Raw genomic sequence first — 24,907 nt, 5'->3', positions numbered from 1 at the left:
CTCGCGAAAACGTTCAATAAGGCAGCGTCCCGTTTGCCCTATGCCGGCTTCAGTAAAGATGTTGTTGGCAGTCAGCGTTCATCCTGTGCTCTTCCTTGTCAGTGCGCTGTTTAACGCTGTTTAAAATGAATTGGTAGACATTGTTTCTGTTTTTTAGGCTACTTACGCTGGTAGTGTAAGAGTATCTTCGCTGAATTAAACCAAGTGTACCTTAATGAGTGACACATTCTGAGTGACACATATTTGTTACTCGAGTTGCTACTTTGTTGCTACATATTTGTTACTCACGCAGATGGCATCGAAGTCAAATTTCACTCTAAGAAAGCGTCAGAGATTTTCATCGAACCCTGGCACCTACCAAGTCGCACGTCCACAGGACCCATACGGCGAAAAACTTCCGGGAAGTACGTGAAGGACCCTGAGAATGGGAACGCAATAAAAATGTTAATGATTTCGTGAATCCCCGTTACTTCAAGCGCGTTATTAACGACTTCAGTAAAGCATGATTTCGCATAAATTCCAAAGTGTGCTACTGTTCTGCATTTTTTTTTTGTCCGCTTGTGCGTCCTCACGGATACTACCTGAAGCGCATTGGTCTATGTTGATCAGTAGCGTAGCCAACCGGGGCCAAAAGGTTGTCAATACCTAACTATTGAGCCGTATTGGGATGTGTAGAGCTCTCCCGAACCCGAGATTCTGGAACCATTCTAATGCACATCGTTCGAACTCGTCGCTTACTCCGAACTGCCAACTCGGAGCCTGGCGCACTGTCCACTACCCCAACGGTCAATGCACTGAAGTCTCGTGATGCATCCCGCACCTTGGTTCATATATACACCACCTCCCATCCACGTGGACAATGGAACTGGAGCCAATCGGCCACGCGTCTGGTAGTGGTGATCGGTCGAGCGGGCTATGTATACCTGACAGTGCCGGCATGACCCTACACAAGAAAGGCAGCTTCGCGGTAGCGTGAAACTGGGTATGCTCTCTTGAATCACCTGTGCACTTAAGAGGGCACACAAAATTTGCGCAGGCAATGATTAACCTGTTTTACCTCCGTTGTTGTTCATTGTAGTGGGCTCCGCGTGCAGATAATGACAAACACTGACCGCTGCCTGCCAAGAATGTTTGGGGCAGTTGTTAGGCCGCCCTGCACATGAATGCGTGAATTAAGCAATAGTAGATGTACGGCGCTTAATTTCACCCCTCCTGGACCAATCGAAAGGTTGTTTTCGAGTTACTCCGGGACGACTATCATCATCGTCGTCATCACCATCATCAGTCATGTATGCCATGATCTCAGGACGTCTGCCCTCGCTCTCATTCGCAGAAAGAGAGAAAGAGTCGAAATGCGAAAGGCCGGAAGATTTGCTGTTCAACATTTTTATTACCCCATAACTTATCATTTCTACCCTTGAATTAAAGATTCAGAAATACCGCATTGCCGTCGACAGTCGTTGTGAAATTATTTCTGCCACAATCAATGTAGGGACGCAACCTAATGCCACTGTCAAAAGGAGTTATGTATGACGCGTGTACAGCAGTGGGACTCCTCGTTTAGAGCTTCCGTTCGCGTTTTACGCGTGGGACAAGCTAACATTATTTCCGTTGTAAAACTCGAAATTGTACTCATAAACGAGATCGTCCGGTTATTAGGAAGGTTAGTGCTCTATTAGCCTGTATCAACTATTTATAGCTACCACTTTCGTTTTCACATATTAGCGGTCAACCTTGACTGAGGTTGGAACAAAGGACAGATAGGTTAGGCTTTCTCTCGAAGAGCTGTTACTAGGGAGCCGGAAATGGTTAGGCTAATTCAATAGTTTATTGGAAAGTCGCATTCCCTATGCAAATGTCGCGCGCACATGTTGAACAGGTTAGTAACAGGTAGATCACCACGTTGTTACTTGCGTCGCGCGAGAGAGCGAACCAAAGTGGCTCTGGTGACTTTTCCGGTGTCCGTTTTTGGTAGTGAATCCACGAAGAAGACACCGCCGTATAGATGCCTGTGTAAAGCATGGCTACCTGTAAGGAAAGGGAACCAATTATTGTAAAATCCTTTGCTTACAGTGCCAATGTTCGAAACAAACTAAGGGTGTCATGCTGTGCCCTAGACCGACGAATTCGGAACGGCCATGCCAGCTAACCAAGTTTTGATATTCCAGCAGTCATATCAATGCGTGGCTCATAATCTGATATCCTGACTACTGTAGTATAGCCAAGTGAGGGGTAAACTCTTCCCCGCCCCGAAATTTCCGCACGGACCCTCGCCCTTCCTCCTTTACACCGGAACCGAAAATTTCAGGAGGCGGGCTCTGAAAGAACGACTTGTATAAAAGGGAAAGGCTGAACGGGAAACAAGGCGAGGGTAAGCGGCGGTCTGAGGAAAGGGGGGTTGATCAAAGGGATCGCTCAATGAGTAATGGGGCAAAAAGAGCCTCAATATAGCGTCACTAGAGCAATCTCGGGCCATTTGGGCATTCATTTGGGCAAACCAATGTTTAAAATATTTTCTATTTCGTGTAGGGATCATAGCAAGATGGCATGGGAGATTGTGGAAGCCTACGAAATTGAAAAAATTAGAGGACAGGTGGGTGAGCAAGTCATCAGTGTTGATATCTGAAAAAGAGATACGATTCCTCGATTGATCGTTGCAGCTATTGCAGTGTATGTTTTGATCATGCCTTTGACACGGTTCATTGGCATGCACCACTGAATGTTCTTTTTTGTCGCGTTTGTTTCCGTTCATTAGGTATATGTTTATTGATGCCTGATGACGTGGGCACTTTGTTTCCTTCAAAAAGCTTAATCACTGCTCTGGTATTATTGAGCCTCTTTGCTGCTATCGCCATTGGGTTTTTGCTCGTAACCACCGCTGCTGTGATGTCTCTTGGGTCGTCGTCGAGTGGGATTCCTGTGATGACTCCTTTGGCCGTCATGTCCGGTGCTGCGTCGTAAGCATTGGCCCCATAACATAACATTTGCCTTGAATCAAGTTACGTGCTACTTCCTGGTATTTGATTACGTGCTGTTGATCCAATGTACCGAAGATCATGATATTTTGATTATTGCTGCGGCAGACGATATCCTCCTTCCTTTTGCCTCGAGAGATGCCTGCCGCATCATGTGCTGCCACTGTTAGTTGAACTATACCATGCTCGGATATTTTGACTCGTCTAGATGGTCTGATCACAATCTTGTAATCCTTTCTAGTGAAACGTGGCGTTCTGCTTCCATCGTGTACTTTCTCTAGCCTGCCTTTCCTCGGGTTATCGTTGCGCTTGCCGAGCCTCATTAGTAAGAACGAGCTCTCGCGATGTTGGCAGGTTGGCCGGACTGATCTTCTGTGCCTGACCTCCTCCCATCCATTGCTTATATCGATTTCTTCCTGGGTTATGCTGCTCCCCTCTACGGTGACTTCCATTATTGAGAGAATGAGCGATAATTGTTGAAGAAGCCCGCTCTACGGCGCGCGGCCTCACGGCGCTCCTGCCAAAATGTCCGGGAAAAAAATTGTCGTAGAGGCTTGAAAAATGGGAATCCCACCTGGTGTTTGGTACCCACTTCCTCCTGGGAACAATATGAGTCCTTTCGTGTGTAGTTTTGGTGCTTTTTTGGCGGTTTGCGCTACAAAAACAACAGTAGAACACGGAGCCGTCGTGAGGTGCGTCCGCTCCCCCCGGTTTCCTCTTTCGTAAGACTGTACTGGGGCAAACCTGATTATAGAAAACCGGAGAGGAGCATGTTTATCCCATACGTATTGCCGCGCGCTTACGACTATACAAGAACACCGGCACATCCCTTGTGAAAGCCCGCTAGGCGGGCTGGAAAGCACCGCCTACGAAACAGCGTAACTGATTAGCGGTTTTGCACTTCAAACACGTTCCGAATACAATTCTGAATTTTGAGGGGTTCGAATATATTGAATATTAAATGTGTCCTTAGAATCTAATCGAATACGAACCGATTCAAATGGAATATTGGAGTTCGTATTATTCGCACAGCACTTGCCATTATGGACAGCGCTATTTGCTGAACAAGAACGGCCGCTGTTCGTGACGCATAACTTACTCGCTACTGTTGCCTTAATCTGTTCGGCGAGCAGCTCTGTGTCTTTCCTGCGGCCCTCGTCTGTGAGCACCACTGCAGCCGCGGGCGCCTCTCCGTAGTCGGGATTCGGGATTCCCACAACTGCCACCTCGGCAATATCAGACGCGTATTGCCGGAGAAGAAGCTCTTCCAGTTCGGCGGGAATCACGGGGTTGTCCAAGCACTTGATCAGCTGCTTAAGGCGCTCGACGATATAGATCCGGCCGTCTTCGTCGTAGTAGCCTGTGTCACCTGCACGATCGTTGCCATGAGCCTCCCGTCAAAATGTAAAATTTAGTTTCTGTAAATTATTTCACTTGACCAACTTTGCGACCAGCCTAATTCCATACACCACTGCTACCACGTGGGATGCTGGTATAACAATAGTCCACAGCAGACCTAACAACAACGATAATTATCATATCAAGCAGCTATAGTTAGTGATATGTCAGTAATGCAGTAGCAGCCTCTCTTTCAAAAACACATGATGAATGCTCCCTCCAAGTTTCAAGAAAAAGTTACCTTGCTGATGCAAATGGCACAACGAGGGGGTGCACAAGTTCATGTAAAAAATGCGCAACAACAGCACCAATTGCCAAGTATGAGGATGAGAACACTAACTGGTTAGCAGGAATTAATTGGCCGCGTCTTCTACAAACTACATGCTGGCTAATACCGGCGAGAAGATGCACTGCATACGAAAGGACGAATTTTCCGATTGTTTCCTTCACAGAGACGACTACCACTCGGCCCTTAGTAACAAGATACTTTTTACCCCATATCCATAACGCGTGTGGTTACAAGACGAAGAAGCGCCTGAGGTAGACAAAGGGCTGACCGTGAATGCAAATGATTGGGAGACTCGGCAAGGTGATCTGCGGGGCATATATTCACAGAACTGGTTACGATAGTTTCATTTGGTGTTTCATCCACCACGCCAGGCGATATTCTGCAGATCATCTTGTTTTAGCCGAATTGATTGCGGCATACGAAGCCACATCAGTTCATTATGACAGTGCGAAACAAAGTGGTTTTCGCGATTATATTTGGAATGATGACGGAAGCTACCACACCTAGGCGACTGCCTGCCCATGATGTTGGAGCAAAAATTACGATGGAACAAGAAAGTAAAAAAAAAAAGATACGGCGCGTGGTCTCACTTGATACGAGTGGGCCAATTGGAAAATTTGTGGGCCACGGCGAGGCTGAGCCAAGGCGAAAGGCAGATAGTTCCCAACCAGATCACGTTCTATAAACATTGTCGCTACACAAAGTCAGGAGTATTTTAAATGCACGTGCCGAGCATGGCCTGTAAACCAAAGTGTCGGCCTTTCTGGGACATTTTGATTTGACGGTTACTCTTAGACTGTAAACTTTTAATGCGACTAGCATATTTTGCATTGACAGACTTGTTTTCTTTCCGGCTATCTGTCTGAAATGATGGCCGATCTCGAAGGTAGTGCAGTGTAGAAATGCGGGCGTACTCGTTCATGGCGCTCATCAATTAAAAAGAAATCTAGGGCGATTCAGCCTCTAAGTTGAAGTTGACGAAAAACTGTCTTCATGGGTGAGTTAGGGGTGAGAATATTGTGTATTATTTATATAAGGTTCGTTATCCTCAGGGAGGCTTTGAGAAGGAACCTACACTTCGTCATCAATCATTATCGACTTCGTTCCATTTTCAAAATGCACAATGTTTGGAGTCGTGACGCGTTAGAGGCTTGCAACAGACATACTCGACACAGAAAGATTGGAGGTAATTCCCCAAGGAAGATACTTTCTTCGACAAATCATTCAACATTGCTCCGGTAGCGGATGGACTCGAACTCGCACCATGGGTTATGTTCCAGCACCGCAGCCCGGCATTTTAGCGCGCTTTGACACGAATGCGCTCTGGAAGAGGTAGGCTATAATTCTCAGCATTCGCACGCATCGGCACACCACGCATCTCAGACTACAAAAGAGTTATTGTAACCAACTATAGAGAAATATATAGAGAAATATATATTTTCTCTATATTGTAACCAATATAGAGAAAACTATATTGCTTTCCATAGCGCCTAGGCAATAAGCAGAGTAACCGCAAGGGCGCCGCCATGTGGTTACTGTGTGCGGGCGCACAGGCGCCGACGACAAGATGCGATTCAGACGAGATGCGCAAGCAACGCGATCTCGACTCTCCCTCGGTGTGGCGGCTCAATATAACTTGATAAGGTGGAAGCTTGGGCGAGTTGGCGATTCAATACTGACATGTTAGCACAGCGCAAAAGACGAGGACTCAAGGAAGAACACAGCAGAAGCGCTGCCTTCAACTTTGCATGTTGAAGACAGCGCTGTCTTCAACTATGCATGTTGAAGACAGCGCCTGTGTTGTGTTCTTCCTTCAGTCTTCGTCTTTTGTGCTGTGCAAACATGGCTCAATATAGTTCGGAGACCTACAAAGACATCTTTTCAAGTACTGTAAATTTAGATCAGAGTGTTTTAAATAAACACCGGGCCTTTCTCAGAAATATGCGGACTGAACTTTGCACATTGTCTACACGTTGTTGGTACATGTAAATGGTTGTTTATGCATCATATCTTATTTTTCAGTGGTTGCAACAAGGCAAGGCGTCTCCTATGTGGTTGTCACTTCTCTCGCCCAGCTTTTTCTCTGCACTATGCATAATAAATATAGGCAGAGGTCACGCGTGCACTTCGTGGGCGAGGCTGTAGATGGCGCAGTGGGCCCACAGGAAAGCACGAGAGGAGCTCGACTGCCAGTAGCGCCTCGAACATAAAGCGTTTTAGGTAAGCACCTACTTAGAAAGTCATTGTAGAAAAGTTCTGCCCCAATCGCTTTGTATTATCGGTCGCGGCGAGCATCCAAACCCTTGGATAACGGTGGCGTGGCTTGGACGAATCTAAAAAATCACGAAGTGCGAGAAGGAAAAAGTTATAGTGAGGAGGGTGACGCGCAAGCTATGGGTCACGCGCCCAAAGCTATCGGTCCACGGTGCACGTATATGCCTAGGCTGAGAGCATCGCAGATCGCTTTCAACATAGGGCTCGCACTACCACCCCATACGTGGAAGCAGCCGGATTCGAACGCCTTCGCTCCACTCCTGCCACCCGGCACGCACACACAGAAAAGCATAAACACCTCACACTCGCTGACACCACGGCAGCAGAAGCGAGCGAAGTGACCTTGTGGCCTCTCTTCCTGCCTCCCCCCCTCTCTCTCTCTTTATATATATACACATATATGTATGTATGTATGCATGTATGTATGTATGTATGTATGTATGTATGTATGTATGTATGTATGTATGTATGTATGTATGTATGTATGTATGTATGTATGTATGTATGTATGTATGTATGTATGTATGTATAAACTACTAGGATAACAGGGCACGCGCTGGCAGGTGTTTCATCTTAGGGAACTTGCTCCCGAAAGTGCCGCGCCGCTTTGGAAGGCCTTATTACCTCGACGCGTAATATGTCATGCTGTGAACTGGCGACGGTGGTGTTCCACTTCAGTGCCAAGATATTGAAATAAACAACAATAAATCGTCTCAACATTGAAAAACAAACAAGTTACACAGACAACTCATGCACTCTTTTCATAAGCATGTGTACCAACCTAAGCGCGAACATCGATAATCTAGTATACAAACATTGTACAAAGCTTCGCTTCTCGAATTATCCATCAATTGTGTTGTACTGCCTAATTTCCTAAGGTAACAGTTCTATGCATTTGGGTCTGTGCTATATCTTCTCCGAACTCTTTGTACAGTACAAGTACAACGCTTGCACTTCGGCGCACCCTTAAGCTCCCCCGTTTTCCAGGTTTGTCGGTGCGCAGCAAAGGCTGTTGTAATGAAATGCGCTACTAATCCACAATAACGAATCACGGAAAGATCGCACACGACAACTGGACAAGTGCATCGTCTATTCTTGTGGCCAAGTATCGCATTTCGCTACAGCATGTAGTACAACAAAGTAAGTCTAACCTTAGGCATTCTAGAAAGGTTTATGTTGCTTGAGTCGCCCACCCTCTGAAGTTTAACACAGTACGTGGCCTCGGAGACTGCGACATGCTATTATGTTTGCCTCAGTGCAGCATCCTCCATCACTTCTGATTCTGACATTGGGGGCGAAGTGTTTCGCGTGCCTAATTAGTTTGCATATTGTTAACTTTTTCACTTTGGAGACCGAGGTATTTTTTTCTTTTTATAAATAATTTTTCTCGCCTATACGTGGAGACTCTGAACATCTTATTTAGCGGGAGGATAATTTGCAGGCGCAGTTCGGCTTCGTTCCTTTCAGCACGATTAAGAAATATAAAAAAATAATATATAGCACCCAGCCCATAAAATTTCAGCATTTAAATTTGTATAGCACGTGCCAATATAGTTCGAAAAATACAGTACTTGTTTTTGTGCTGAATTGAGGCGACAGTCTAATTATCCCCAATTTGACTTTCATTATAGCAAAAAAGGTCAAAGGATGAATTAAAGGAAAAAGGAGTGAAAATCTGACACTAAACGAAAATGAACACCACTGTAATTAGCATTAAAATCCCAATGATTGCAACACTGCATGTTACCTGACTTGCTCCAACCGTCCTCGTCGATCAGATCAGCGGTTTCTTTGGGTCGTTTGTAGTATCCTCTCATCATCGACTCTGCGCGATAGCAGACTTCACCTGTTTTATGGGGACCGAGTTTCTCACCCGTAAGCACATCAACTATCTGAAAATCAACCATAAAAGTTGATGTTAGCGTTAAAAATAAATCTGAAATTGTTATTTATTAGTGAGATACTAAAGTAAAATCACTGTCAATGCACCGAAGGCCATCGACAAATATGTTACAAATATACAGTTTAGAGAAAAAATAAACACCAGCTGGCTGATAATGGAAGGCTATTAAAAGACATAAAATTATATGTCATGCACTTTATACATATTGTTTCCGACCTGCGGCTCTCGTGTCTGCTGCCGTCCTCTCCGATGTCCAGCTCATCTGCTCACAATGTGATTAACCACTTTTCGTTCCACTTATTTAGAAAACCACGAAGGAATGATTGTAGAAAGGTAGCCAGGAACTTCGGAAGGATGTTTCTTCCAGGTAAATGTGATGAAAGACATATTTGCAATTATCATTTGCAGAAAAATAGGCGTAAGCGGATCCCGCATTAAGAGGGCTGGGGAGAGCACGATGTCCTGCACGTCTCATTAGCCACTGGCATCAATATTTCGGGAGTAGGAGGGGGGGGGGGGGAGTACTTACTACAGTATATAGGTAAAAAAGATGGTTCAGCCATTCCGTCATTTCTTTGTTCGCAATGCTCAGTATTCGAAATCCTTGAGACTTACTACGCTAGGAAATTATGATCGACACTTCGGCTACCTAAGCTGGAAATTGGGCACGCAGCGCAAGGATTTGCAGGTTAGCGAGAGAAAACTTTGTTATTGTGAGAAAAGCAGAGAGGTCGGCTGGATAAATTTGAAGGCTAAATGTGTGGAGCGTAAACATCCTTCGAGTTCAAGTTTGATGCTCCGGATCAATACATTGTGTTCGAGAATCAACAGGTGATGCTTGAAAAATGTGAAGGGACAAACATGCTCTTCGAGCACGGGATTGAGAAATATTGCAGCCAACATACCTGAAAGTGTTGCTTATTTTAGACATGAGCCTACATCTCCCCTAGATATTATTAATCACACGGGACCGTTGAACAGCACGTCGACCAGTGCCCTGTCACGGAATGCACCTGTGAAAGTAGGCAGGAAAAGGGCATGCGCGTAGTGTGTTCTGGTGTATGAGCATCATCCGCTGGGCTGTGACAATGAAGTCTGCGTAACCCCTTCTATTTATGAGCTAATCTATCATTTGAAAGTGCCTATTTTACCTACTGTGCGTCCAGGAGGACGTGCGCTTATTTCTGTGTGCGTCAGAGAAGCACATAAGCAGAAGTAGGGGCTAGGGGGAGCTTAACCGAGTAGCGTAGCACACGATGCTCGGACGAGAGCGTAGTATTTGCGCACACTCTTACCCTCGCTAAATTTGTAGGAGCGCTCCGCGACACGACGCTGACCGTCGTGCGGGTCGACACTCCTGTGAGGTTACTAAAATGTTGCAGGGTTGCACATGAGCACACAAAAATATGGCGGAAAGTTTTCGGAGCGCATTTCGACGAACGTTATGGTGGCCTTATCTAGTTTCGTTCGACGAGGCAGGCGATTTCATTATATCGTGGGGCGGTGTTCGACGCAAAGCACATCGTAGAATTGTGGTGGAAATGAAAATATATTGTGTCCCTGCTGACGAAAACTAGCACGCTGTTATTCCACAATGATCTATCCTTTTTTTATTTTTGCAATGGAACGAGCGGGGCGAGGCGCAGAAGGGACAAGAAGTGTCGCATGATAATATAGAGTGCAAAGCAAACTGTGTACCGTTACGTGACTTAAACCAATGCATAAACAGCTACTGAGCTAACTTGTCTGATCGCCAGAGAGTGATTTCTTATTTCGACTTAGCGAGTGTTGAAAGGGAGCGGAGCCTTCGTGAAGACAAGCAGAATGGTGGGTTAACTTGACCCTGAAGAGAAACAGTAAGCTGAGTTTGTACGAACTACGAACCTTGAGGAACGCGAACAGTTTTGTTCCCTACGAAAAGGCGACCTATTAGCACATAGACTCATAGTTAACAACCACCGTCTTCTTCCTCGATTTTTCTCGCTAACTCGGTGGTGTGTTTTCATCGCAGTCATGAACTTCCTTGCGCTCAACCAATCAGATGGCATCATAACACGTGACCGCGTACGTAACAGATCGTTACCCTCTCCTTTACAAGGAACCGAAACAAGAGGCTCGCCGCGATGGATGTCGTCACTGACGCGGAGCCCTGTAACGAAAATATTGCCACGGAAGCGGGACTGCATTTCAGCAACTTCAGTTCAACATAACGCGAGATGATCTTCTTAGATTGTGCGGCAGGTGTTGCTTCGTATGATGCAGGCCGCAGGCCGCAGGCCGAGACGACGGAAAGCGAAGCCTCGTCTTTTTCGAGAGATGACGAGGCATCGGAACGGGCGTCAGCTGAAGAGGGTACAGCCGTTCGAGAGGTACTGCAGCAACTCCAGACGTGACTCACCAGGACCACCGACTAGTAGATGTTCGAGTTTCTACATATTCACCGCATTGCTGGCGTAAAAAACGATGATATCACTCCGTGGAACTTGGAATGAACGCGACGAAGCAAGAGTTCACTGCACGGACTGAACATCCTTCCTTCGTATATTGTGCAACGTCTACTACGGCTTCTCATCACTTGCGCAACACTCCGGCGAAGTTGATAAAATTTTATAAGTCATCGCGCAGTGGCTGCGACGAACTGCAGTCTTATTAGTTGGAGTTTTATGGTATGTGCGACTGGTGGCCTGCATCCCGTGAAGCAGAGTCGGGCAGATCCGGCGTTCCCCGAGCTCAGAGGTAGAGGACAAGCGCGCCAGCCGAACGTGCGACTCGCTCTCGGAGGAGGAAATGGCAGATGCGAAACCACGTGACTACTGCCAACGTCCGATGTTTTGCCTATCCAAAGCTCCTGGCGCTACCGGGAAAAGCGGCGGACGCGCCGGCGGGACGAGCGTTCGTCGAGACGCCAGCGTGCAGTGGCCTAGGTTGCCTAGGTTACCGTGGGCCGTCGCCAACAGCCGCGACGCGGCGCTGCGATGACGTTTCAATTGAAGTCCCTCAATCATTTGAAAGTACCGCCAGGCTTTGATCCAGCCGACAACGCCTGCGATAGGCTGATCGGTGACATGTGACCTTGCTCCGCCTCTTTGCCGCCATGAAAGTTCCTGCGCGCCGGGCGAAGAGCGCGCGTTTCGCCTGTTGTGCTATGCACATCGCTGCGATAATTTCGTTCCGGGAGGTCGGAAATGCCTTGTTGCTGTGCGGTTGGGTGCCGAAACCGGACGAAGGATGGCAAGAAGTTATTTTGCATCGCGCGCGGCAACCAGAACCTAACCAGACGAAAGTATGGTTACACAGAATTGCACGGACGGACTTTGAACCGTCGGTAACAGCACGACTATGCGAGGCAAGTAACATGCAACGATACAAAGGTGCCATAGAAAGTATACACGTGCGTGCGTTGATCGGTGATAGTATTTCACTCGCGTGCATGAATGTTGAGGGCCGAAGTTTGTGGAGATTATTTATTTTAGTTCGCTGTGAGCCCGCTGAATAGAACGGCAAGACCTAGGATGCGAAGGACCGAAATGCCTTGTTGCTGTGCGGATGGGTGCCGAGATCAGACGGAGGACGACAAGAAGTTATTTTGCATCCCGCGCAGCAAACAAAACCTAACCAGAAGGTAATTCTGGTTGCATAGAAATGGACGGAAAGACTGAACCGTCGGTAACTGCACGACTATGCGAGGAAAGTAACGTAGAGCGATACGAAGGTGCGAGAGAAAGTATACACCTGTGTGTGCAGAGCTGCAGTATTATTTGATTCGCGCGCATGAATGTTGACGGCCGAAGTTTGTGGAGATTACTGATTTTAGTGCATTACGAGCCCGTTGGCTTAGCAAGTGCAGTATGACCTAGCATGCAAGTAAATAGTGGGGCAGAAACGCATTAACTCGCTGACAAATATCCGCATTGCGTTACGTGCGATAAAAAATAAAATTCAGCAGCGAATTCTACTTTTACACTTTCCCGTGTTTGTGCGCGCGTTGTTAACTGCGCTTTACAACATGTCCAAAATGTAATTTCTAATATCCTAATCGTATTTTGTGCATTGCATATGTGAATAAATATATTGCTAAGTGCCTGCATTACTCTGTTTTTAAAAACGAATACTGCATAGCCACAGCTACTGGCCGTCAAATAATAAAGCGTAATACAGTATATCAAAGTACATTACATACAGCTGCGAGCTCGTTCCTTCCAAGTTTCCCTTACACTCGAAGATGTTTCAGTAATCGGCAATGCCATTTTACTGATGAAAAACACACAACTGCAAATGAACATAAGAAAAACGCCACGAGCGATGCGCGGATTGCCAGCAAAACACAGTGCAGTAATAGCTGGGTCAATCCGCGTGCGTTTCGTATAAGGGCCCTCTAATTCTTACGGGGATTTAGCGGTGCGCGGAGGCGAAAAGGGATAAACACAACAATGCGCGTCATGATTCGAGTTTACGCGGCGACGTCGCACGGTTCACGAGAACAGTCAACCACATTCACACACGCGCACACACTACGCTCGATGTTGGTGTGCCGCGAGATCAGATCGCGCTGGCAGCCCGAACACGATCGAGGAGACACGCTGACACGATCCATACCACCTCTTCATCATGTCACGACAGTTGCACTGGCTCGTAGCATTGAACCACAAGACACAGCAGTCGTCGTGTAATCGCTACACGACAGACACACTCAGCGACAAGAAGACTGTTGGCGCACTCGTTTCCACAAACACACAGGATGTTGTTTAGTTGCCGTGAGGGTCACGCGCTTTGAGAATCGCACGTTTGAGCGACGTTATGTCGAACGTTTTCCGGTCCAAGCGACTGTCAGCCTTCATTTTTACACGACTTCTTCGTTCAATGCAAGCGCTATGTGTACGCAACACACTTACATGCAAAAGATTTCACAGAGCATACGGGATTAAGCGTAAGCAATCACCAAGGCTCGCGCGGCGATTGAGCGCAAACGAACGAAATGTAAACATGCGGAATCGAGGCGATCAAGCCCTCATTACGCTCTCTTGAGCTATTTTCTTGGAGCACTTATTTGAAATTAAAGGACTAAATTTAGCAGTTCGGGTCCTTCTTTCGTTTTTCGCCACAGTCAGGCACCAGAAGGTTTTATTTCCGCTCTATGCAGATATTTTTTCACCTCACGAATGCCGCGGCGCCGCGGTTTAGCGTGGGCGCCGTCTGCTACAGGAACTTCCTAGGTGGCGCGCGCGGCAGATGGCGCTACCTTGGAAATTATAGAGGGACCTTAGTTTCAATCTCGATGACTGCTCCGGCGATAGGGCTTGGAGCGCCTCAGAGCGCTCGAAGCTAGACGAGAGCAATTGACAAGAAGCAGCCGAAGGTAGGGCGCGCACGCTCGCGAGAGCGCAACAGAGCACTCGGAAACGACCAGCCGAAGATGGCATTAGTAAAGCGTTGGTTTGGGCTGGTAATAGTACGTAGTATATCAGTCTTGCGTGCTGAGTTTCATGCAGTTTGCGTTCAGTAGCAATCAGGGGCCCTAAAACGTAGAAGTATTCCGATATGTCTTTATTCAAATTTCCTGCCACCAAATTTACGTAGACGTCGACTCAAGCATTGGGTGGTGGCCCGCGGCTTTGATCGTACACGCCAATGAAACGCTCTCCTCGTTTAGAGATGGTCCTCTCGGTTTGCTTTAAAGCGAATAGGTCTCACTAGCCGAGCGGCAGACCACACCGTTCTTCAGCCCCTGACAGACCGACGAGCGACCGACGAGTTATTAACGACAGGTCAACAAATACTACAGGACCAACGTCTCGGAAGAACGCAATATGTTCCCCCACACAAAGCTCTCAATAAACTCCAGGCAAGGGACTGCCGCCGCCTGCAAACTAGCACATACCCACACTTGTCGCGTCTGCACGCAATCTCCCCAGACAGTTATACGTCCCGGACATGTCCCCGGTGTAGCAACCACACAGCGACACTTGCGCACATAACACACGAATGTACTGACCGTCCGGGCGACCCAATTTCGCCACGAGTCACGACACACACAGTCACTACGTGGTCTTGGGAGGCGAGACTCTCCGAACTGGACCTGGGAAGCCAACTGGCGACCCTCGACCAGGCCCGGCGAGCCGCGATCGCCAGTGGAGCCCTGTCAGAGGGAACCACCCACGAATAAACCGCGCAACGGTTTCTGCAATAATAACGTTCCTCCTCCTCCTCCTCCTCCTCCTCCTCCTCCTTCTTTAAAGCAAATAGCATTGCCTAGCATGACGATTTTTTTTATCTAATTGGCTGACAAGAGATGAAAAGCACACAGTAGAGTGCTGCCTATCGGTGTGGCTGTGCTAGCGCAGTAAAAGCACCTTGCTTTTACTGCGCTTTTACTGCTTTCACCTGCTAAGCAAGCTGAAGCTAAGCTTCACCTTGCTTCGCTTTTGTGACTGGTAGAAAATCGCGTAGGCGCGCAAGGGAAGGGTAAGTATGTAGCTAGAACGTATTCTAGGCGAAGAAAAGACGACAAAGCGATGTCGCTGGAAAGTAGACAATAGGGCCAGTTAGTATAGATTCATGGCTAATTGGAAGTGCACAGGCACTCAACCTTCTGTGCTCGTTGTGTCTCGTTCGTTCTTCATTGTGGTTTGGAATGAATTCTTTTAATATTGTTTAGTCTAGTCATGCACATTCAGTGTGTAACCGTCATACCAGATGAGCTTTCGCCGCTCTCTTGACGTTGCTTGAGAGACGCGCGAAGTGAGGACGACCGGAAAAACGTTTGATCAGTCTTGGAGAGCTTATTGAAGAAATTGAATAGAAAAGTTTGGAATAGCTTTATGTTATGACGCCTCAGGGTGGCATTGCTTGATTGCGATTCTGCCACATTTGCGCAAATTGAGCAAGGAAGGTATCAGCTCAGGGTCAAAGTTTATTGAAGACTTTGGCCCTGATCTAGCTCAATCGCCTATATCTCGGTCGAAATTGCCCCGTGTGACGATGGTATTACAGGCTGCTTTCAATCGACAAATGTTTCCGCAAACGGCGCCTTCAGGAGCTGTTTACGGGATACTGTTAGGCAATGTACCATTTTCCGTTGTTTAGAAATGTTTCCGTGCAGGAGTGAATGAGTGCTCCGCGTCATCAAATATTTCAATACTACTTTGATGTGGTTTCAATTGTGGTTGTGGGCACTGCATAGCGCTCAGCAACATTACGGAGAAAGAAACCTTCCTCGGCGAGTTGGGCAATCCTTTGACCTCTGCGCAGCTCGCAGGATGCATCACGGAATATTAGGAGCGCCACTTCCTGTGTCTGAGTCTCCTGGCACCCAATATTTCGCAGTTTCAGCTGCGGGTGAAGAGAGACCTCATGAATGAAGACATCCAAAAGTAAGCTTCTTTTACTTGAGTGGATTGCATCAAACCGTCTACTTCTTTTCTTAACTCATGCACTTTCTTATTACATTACTGGACATGCCATCATGGTAACCTGCGCTTTGTATCTGAGGAACATTATTGGCCAGACTAAAGAGATGCATGTTTCACCTTACGGTAATACGTTGCCTGCAATTTTCGAAAGCAAGGAAACAGGTGCTAAGTGTCGGTGGATCTCTAATAAAACTGCTGTACGTGCCAGCATTACTCCAACCTTGTTACTGTGGCTCCTGTTGCTCATGAAGCAGCAAATTATGTCCCCGCATGTATCACGTGTGTCGCCATTCCTGTATGTGTCTCTACGAGAAGGAAAATCTTGCGTGCCCTATAACTCCTCGACGCCGCTGTCATACCGTGTCGAGGAGCCGCAGTGTTTGTACAAGTGCGCGCCGCTCGGCATCGACATCAGCTGTGGGACTCTGCTCTTCCTTGTTGTCGTTGCATTGCAGCAGTGTTTCTTCAAAGCAGAAAATCTGTCCCATCAAATGTCATGTGCGTCACTGTTCCTGTAGGTGTCTCTATGACCCGTGAAAACTTGCACGTCATATTACTCCTCGACAATGGTGTGACTTCAGTGACGACAATGGTAGGACGACATTCTGACAGCAATAGCGAGGCAATGAGGGCAAGACGAGAGTCAGATGTCGAAGTTAGATTGGCGACGACGGAACGATCATGATGGCAGTGTGACAAGGAATGATAGAAGGCTGTATGACGTTAATGCAATGACGACGATGGTATGACCACGGTATGAGGACAATGGGATCGCGACTAATGCATGGCGACAAAGGCGTGACAACGACTTCATTAGAAAGCCTGTAGGATGATGATGGTCTGGCGACGGCGGCGTGACGAGAGTGATAAGCAAGCTGGATTGACGACGATGGTCCGAACATGACATCATGTTCATGACATTGTGACAACGGATGCGTGATAGCGAATGTTTGACGAAGACGCAATGTCGACGATTGCACAATAACGGCGGCATAATCAAGATCAAGATGCCTTCTTCCTGCAGTGGACATGAAATACGCTGGCGATGATGATGAATGAAGCTTTAAGGACGACAGCTTGAGTACAACAGCATGTGAAAGACCGATTGACGTCGAAGAAATGACGAAGGAGAGATGACCAGGACGGCATGACGACAATGGTGTGACAACGACGGTGTGACGAGAATTAAACGATGAAGTTAGAAGACGACGATGGAACGTCGACGACGGCATGATGACAATGGTAGGAGAACGAATGCATGCGGGTCACTGCATGACTACTACAGAAAAACGACGATGGCATGACGACGGTATGAGAACAATCGGAACACGATGAGTTTATGGCAGCAATGGCGTGACGAATACTGCACCAGGAAGCCTGTACGACGACGATGGCGTGACGACGGCGGCATGACGAGAGTCAGAGGAGGAAGAGGGAGTTAAAACCAAGACGACACCTCGACGATGGTGTGACAACGTAGGCATGACCACTGAAGGAGGATGCTGCAACGGCGATGGTGTGGAGAAAACCGGATAACGAACCTGATACAATGGCGTCGCAACGGCTACGACGCAATGACTATGACAGCATAATGATATTAGCACATAGCTAGTGGCCTCAGCTATTAGGCAACTTGGACCAGTGGGTTGGCGTAGAAGGCGTGACGATGACGGCATGACGAGAGTCAGATCAAGAAGTTAGAATGACGACTATAAAACGAATGCGAGCACATAGATAGTAGGCCAAACTAGTCTCCTTGTAGGTGGAACGGGCTACATTGATATACAGGGTGATCATTTATAGAATAAAGGAATTCTTTCAAATAGTCTGTTGGAGATAACATAATTGTAGTCCTTGAGCGGGTTTATTCATAGGCGGATATTGCTTGGAAAAGAAATGTAAACACATATTAAGTTAATAAAGAAACATCCACTAACTATCTTTTGGACTAAATACTTTACGGCAGATCATGCAATTTACGAGTGATAGCTGGTGAGCCTGCAACCTGTATCCACTTTAAATGAATTTACAGAATAACACCAGTTTCGAAATATGCGCCATTATGCTTGCCATAAAAGTGTACTGTTGTCCCGCTCAGTTTTTTTAACGAAGGCTCTTTTATGAATTGAAGCACAAAATTGGAACGCCCATGTATTTCGTCCCACAATTTCGAAAATAATATCTAAAGGCTGGTGTCATCCTGGAAATTCCTTGCAAGTGGATACGTTCTGCAAAGCTCACTGACTACAATTCGTAAATTGCAATAAGTAGTGTAAAGTGTAGTGTAGTGAACGACGGAGCTATTCAGTTAATTTTCGTAAATTCGTTGAATATGCATTTTGATTTCTCGTGCTAGTAATGCCCGCCTCCTGAAATAATAGAGCTAAAGGAGAAGAATCAGGCTATCAACCGCACGCGACTTTCAAAACTTCCATACAGCCTCAAATGATCATTCTTAATAGATAAGTCCAAAACGCCCCAAGTAAGCAAATATTTCGATTTCCATTAAAAACGGTGGAATCGAGTGCCTCTTACCTTGATTGTAACATTCGTAGCAGGGAAGCCGACGTCAGCGCTGATGCTGAGCTCTTTGCTCTTAGGCTGAGAAGTAACACAGCAGCAGGCTTCGGTAGTTCCATATACGTGCACCAGGAGCTCTAGACCACCGAACACTCTACGAGATTCTTCGGCCAAATGCGTCGAAAGGAAGCTGCCACCCGCGCCGATGCCCCGCATGCTGGGCAGCGTTCTGCCAGCGCGCCGCATTTCACGCACCAGAGCTTGAAGCCTGCCTGGGAACATTTGTGCTGCCGTCGCCTGCAGGAGGTTGAAACCCACAGCGTGAGCAAACTCTCGAACCAAGCTTTCGATGTGGCTCTTTCAGTTTCGGTTACTTATTCTTTAAATGGGCGGGGGGGAAAGCACTCACGGCTATTTCATATTTTTCATGTTACCTCCATTTCCAGGTTTTTTTACCGTCATGTTTGCTTGTTTCCAAGTTACGTCAACATTTTGTTGAATTTATTTTCCTGCGTTTACCGCGGTTCGCTGCGATGTTATTCTCCGATATGAGATCTAATAGGAGGTCTCGCTCACACTCTCGTGACTGTGAGACATCTTTTTGAGTTTATGTATTTTAATGCAGTGCATGACTTGTATTTATGTGTTCACAAAAACCGTATAGTTCTTGTTCAACTCGGCAGACAAAAAGCAATGCTTCAATAGGCTTAGCCAAGTTTGGATTGGTATGCATAACAGAAAAAATAGTAGCCAAGAAAGGGAGAAGCATTTTATTTTGCGATATCTTGAGCACTCAAATCGACATAGCGAAGAAGCGTCGAATGTGAGTTTCGGTTCAGATATACAGTAGAGGTGAAACACCCAAGAATCAATGTAAGGTCAAGCATACGATCCGGTATGCTGATTGAATACGCGACGACGTGTAGAAGATCCCACTATATTGTGACGCTTGATGTTTGTTTCAAACTGTTTGAATTCATGCTGAATTATTCGAGGAGATGAAGACTTCAGGTATTCATATTTATCAATGAGGCAGAGTATCCAAATAATTCATACCTTGACAACTTAAACGGAAGTCGTGTGGGCAGTTTCAAGAAGCTATGGGGAGATTTACGTGACGCCTTATGTTTCCTAGATGTCTAAACCATAGGAACGTCTTTGGATGAGGAGATGAACCCTTGATCACTGCCTTTTGATTGCCGCTCAACAGCGTGATTGTGTTAATTTATCAGGCACTCCATGCGATTGCCACTTCATCGCCTCCGTTAGCCGAAATTTAGTAAAGAGGACCGAGCACGGAAAGCACATTGTATATTAAAGAAATAGAATCGATCGCAGCTGATGACCTGCAAATAAGTTCCTCAAAACCTTCTTTACCCTAAGCAAGACACTTTAAACGTTATATCCTAACATCTTAAACAGGTTTGAATATTTTTTTTAGTACCCGCTACTTTGTAGAATAGTCAAAAGCACTCAATAAACAGTGTAGTTGGAGGGGACTCTAGTTCAACACATTAGTCGACCGCTCATGTCCCCTCCTAATATTTACCAGTTCACTGATGGATTGACACTGCCACTTGTTGTGAGCGCGCACTTTAGCTCAGAAACCGCCTTGTTACGAAAAAGAACTGAACGTGAACTAAGGAAATGTGACGTCGTAGTAACTTTGCTTGAGAAGGCAAAGACGTGAAGACAACTCAACCTTGTGTTTGTCGACAGCGTCCATTATTTCCAGAGGGGTCATGTTCGCTGGTACAAGTGCATACGTTGCGCCGTCAAGAACAGCTATCATGCCGTACAGCATGCCCGCCTGATGTGTGATCGGGTTCAAGCCAAGAAGGATGTCTGGCTCTCCCCAGGGCACGTGAATCCTGCACAGAAAGCGATGTGAATCACTGGCCCACCACAAGATGGCGATGCTTACAACCTGCTAGTGTAATAGCCAAACGTGTTCTTAGATCTTCAGACGTTGGTCCTTCCAGCAATGGCACTGCTCCTTGCGTATACGAGAGAACTACTGGAAATGCACTAAGCGTGACAGTAAGATGACCTTCTGAAATATTCACGGGAAAATGAAACTCGTTTCCAATAGGCGACCGAAAAGCGGGGTGGAGTAGAGGTAGAACACATGGGGTCTTAATCTCATGTTATGCTACTGACGCGCCATACTGCTGACCTTTCTCAACGAATTAAGGGCCAACCTCAGCGTAATTTTGGATCGCTTAACGAGTCCGATTTTAGATTGCTTAGATAAAGAGCAGCTTCCTTGTAAAGCTATACAATTGAAATACGAGTCTATGCACCACAGAAAGATGGCAAAAAAGACGGTTTGATACCAAGACAAAAATAAAATATCCTTACCACTCACATGTAACAGTAATAGCGAGGCTGTCGTTGATGTTAACCGAAATGGCAGATCGCCTCGATTTCATCTACGATGAAAACCTCGCCCTAGTGTTGATTCATCGTTTTTGCACACTTGTCGTTGATGTACATGGAAATGGCAAAGCGTCTCAATTTTGTCTAGAATGAGAACGTCGCCCTAGTTTAATTGTTTGTTCACACTCGGAAGATTCTGAAGCCGACTGCTTCATTTGCTACTGGATGTGTTTTGCGGTTCGGGCACAGCACACACGCATTCCGGCAATCAATCAAGAACTGGTTCATACCCAGTGGCACAAATTCATTGACCCTCGCCGTCTGTTCCGGCAAATATCTAGTGGAACAGAGCCAGGTGCTCAAGTTGTGCACTGAGCAAGAGAGCAACAGCCAGTGTCCAACGGGAGCCACCAGCAGCGATGCGCAAAACAAATTTATGCTTCGCTTTAAAACACTGCCATTAGGGCTTGCCGGTAAGTACGCATGACACAGAATGTTGAGAAGTGGCGCTGCTCTAGCCATTCTATAGTGGCTTCTCGGCGTGCCTTCCGAATTTAGGTGGTGCACCGAAAGATCTCCGAGGCAAGTATTGCAGGTGAAGTGCTTGGGTTAATGTCACAAGAAATAATCCATCAGAAGATTATTTACCGTATAATTACACTGATATACGCCCTAGCAATTTTTAATATCGTGCAAGCGTTGACCGCACAGCATTTGCTCAGCCCTGTATAGAGCGCGGGGCATTCTTAAAGTGAAGAGCGCCGCAGATAGGGCGGCTCTCTAACTGGAAATTGCCTTTCGCGCGTGCGCATAGTCAGCGATGGCGTTACCGCCGCTGCGTCAAGGCTGCTGGCACGCCGTGTGCTTGGCACTCACGAACCATTACCCAAAAATTTCAAGAGTGTACACCCTTGACATTTTTTCTACGCTTCAGGAGTGCCCCTCGATACAAGGCTGCGGACACTATCACAAACTGCAGGGGTGAATATACGTACACGTCAGTGCAGTCATACCTGCTAACCGCCAGGTTCATTTGTTGTTTGCTTAAGTGCTATTGCATGCACCAGTTGCCACTTCTTGTTTTCACTTAAGCCTTGCATACGTCTTCACTACCACCAGATTTTATGCTGCACAGTGAACATGTCGCCAATGCATGCTATATGAGTTCTCCTTTGTCGTTCAGGCTCGATTGACTGTAGAAACTGAGCCGACGTGGCAGGTATTAATGCTTCGCTGCTCAAAGACAGCCAATGCATAGCAACTATAAACAGCGTAGTTTATCAGTATTTCATGAACCGGAACAAGCGTCTGGTACCCATGAAGAGTGCTGTAATTAACGTTGCTATAAAGGACCAACTCAAGGAATAATTCGGCCATGGCGACCGCATTTCGATGGAGGCGAAATGCGAAAACACCCGTCTACTTAGATTTAGGTGCACGTTAAAGATCCCCAAGTGGTTGAAATTTCCGGAGTCCTCCCATACGGCGTGCCTCATAATCAGAAAGTGGTTTTAGCACGTAAAACCCCATAATTTTTTAAACGAATAATTTGTGCTTGCAGATAAGAACGTTTGTAGACGGAATAATGACAGCGCTGGAAAATAAATGAAATATTATGTTTTACAAGCCATAGCCATAACATAATTGTGAGGCACGGCGTTGGGGGGGAAGGGGCGGGAGTCTTGAAAATAATTTTGACCACATGCGTTTCTTAGACAAGCAGCTAAATCTTGGTACACGAGCGCTCTTCCATTTCCCCCATTCGAAATGTGGCTGCCGCGGTCTGGATCAAGCCCGCGAACTCAAACTCAACAATCGTTAACGACGTAATCTATAGGCGTTAGGCTACCAGGAACCCTGCTCTTTTCCCATGTAACTCAAACTATGATTGCACAATGTTTCAGCTAGTCCGGCTTCTGTAAATGCTTCTGGACACCATGCTTGCTTGTCGAAGCCGTCGCTGATATTCTGCACTTATATCTGGTGCTACAAAAAGAATTATCTGGGCGGTGTGATTCAGTTGGCCGTTCTGAGCTATTGCAGTTATGTATTTTATATCCTTGTTTCGCCGCGCCTCATAAGTTAGTAAGGGAAAAGACGTGCAATCGGTCAGAAACGAATAAGAACAGAACAAACTTAGCTGTCATTACATAACTACATGAAACTTAGGTACTTATTACGAAATGTGGGGTAACAACTTGCAGCGATCATCAGCGCACGGTGACGGTATACATCTATGCATTCGAATTCTATGTTTAATGAAAAAAGTGTCGCTAAACTCCATCACCGTCATAACTAGAGACCGGATGTCTAGGCACTAAAGATAGCATTTTCCGGGCTTCTATAAAAGACACTAGATTTTTAATTAATAGCATATATAGGCGCCAACCGCTGTCTTTTAGGCATGAATAAGCTCAAATGATAAGAACTTGAAAAGTTAAAGTCTGGGGTGTTACGCGCAAGAACCACCGTGTGATTATGAGGCATGCCGTAGTGACCCTCAAACAATTTGGACCACCTGGTATACTTAAACCTGCACCCACTGCACGGTACACGAGCCATTCACCCTCAATAAAATGGAGCCGCCAGGGTCGGGATATGACCCTGCGCCCTCGGTATTCGCAGGGCAATGCCAAAGCCACCACGGCACCAAAACGGGTATTCAAAACTTCCACTGTGCACCTGTGGTGGTGGTAGCTGCGGTGGTGTAGCAACAGGCGGGTTTAGCCAAGCGATCAAGAGCAGCAATTGCTCCTCCCGAGCGTCTCCTATAAAATCACTGTGGTGTTTTACTACATGTACATCAGACCAGTCTTTCTTAAGAATCCAATAAGGAGACGTGAAGTTTCTTTGCGGGCAATAAGTGGTCCTTCGGGGAACACAAGGTGTTGCAGACACGTATGTGGAAGGTCCTTTTGTTCCAGATTTTTCAGGACAGCGTCCCTTTCGTCTCGGAATTTCGGACACGACAACAGAGAGTGTTCAATGTCTCTGGTCTCGTCGTATGTCGTACAGCTCTGTGAATTGATGCACCCACTGCTAAAAACCTATGCTGGTGTACTAGCAGACCCTGTCCTTATTCAAGCATAACTGCGAGTAGGCCTAGTTGGAACAGATTCATCTTAAAACTTTTTGTGCGCAAACAAACAAACACACTTGTATAAGTGAGGCTTCCTCTGGAAGAAATTCCTTGGTTACGCATGGCATACGTGGTGGAAACGAAAGCGACCTACAGTGGTTTCGAATGTCAGATTTCTTGATTGCTCTTCGGGCCCTTGACTTTGGGAGGATGACGGAGTGCTGCGTACGCAAGAGCATCAGCTTTTCCTCTGCCAGCAATGCCAATGAAGTAGGGAATGTACTGAAATTTTACCGTGAGGCCTTTGTTACCGAGTTCTTTCACGAGAGCTAGTGATTTGCGTGGAAACTTGCTGGGTGGTAGGCCATGGTAGAGTTGTTTCAACGCGGCCTTTGAGTCTGTAAGGAGGACCACATTTTGTGGAGGCAATCTGTTTAGTTTGCGCAGAGCAGCAGCTATTGCCACGCCTTCCACGACTGTCGAAGAAGCTATACAGTCCAGACAGCCAGACCACGCATATCTTAGAGAGGGAATATAGAATGCAGCTGCGCCGCGATCTTCGTCTACTTTGACAGAGTCATCTATGTATACTTGGAGGTGGTTCGAGTAAGCCGTATTGTGTCAGGCGAGGGTAGATTTACGGGCGCGAGTCGACTCTCGCGGAGAATGTAAACGCAGCAT

The 24,907-nt window shown here is 46.6% G+C and overlaps 1 protein-coding gene across 2 annotated transcripts in view; it reads right to left on the bottom strand.

The window, feature by feature from the left end:
* Positions 1-1,369: 1,369 nt before the first annotated feature.
* The window catches only part of LOC126543490 (probable 4-coumarate--CoA ligase 3), a 39,013-nt gene continuing 15,475 nt past the window's right edge, over positions 1,370-24,907 (bottom strand). For both annotated transcript variants that reach the window (XM_072284840.1, XM_072284839.1), the window contains 5 exons: positions 20,471-20,639; positions 18,784-19,065; positions 8,684-8,828; positions 4,075-4,344; positions 1,370-2,028 (listed from right to left, as the gene is read on the bottom strand). In XM_072284840.1, coding sequence (XP_072140941.1) covers positions 1,907-2,028; positions 4,075-4,344; positions 8,684-8,828; positions 18,784-19,065; positions 20,471-20,572 — 921 coding nt within the window. In that variant the 5' untranslated portion in view covers positions 20,573-20,639 and the 3' untranslated portion in view covers positions 1,370-1,906. The remainder of the gene's footprint in view (positions 2,029-4,074; positions 4,345-8,683; positions 8,829-18,783; positions 19,066-20,470; positions 20,640-24,907) is intronic.

The sequence above is a fragment of the Dermacentor andersoni genome, chromosome 10 (assembly GCF_023375885.2).
Source record: "Dermacentor andersoni chromosome 10, qqDerAnde1_hic_scaffold, whole genome shotgun sequence".
NCBI lineage: Eukaryota > Metazoa > Arthropoda > Arachnida > Ixodida > Ixodidae > Dermacentor > Dermacentor andersoni.
This window is presented reverse-complemented; position numbering and strand designations above follow the sequence as displayed.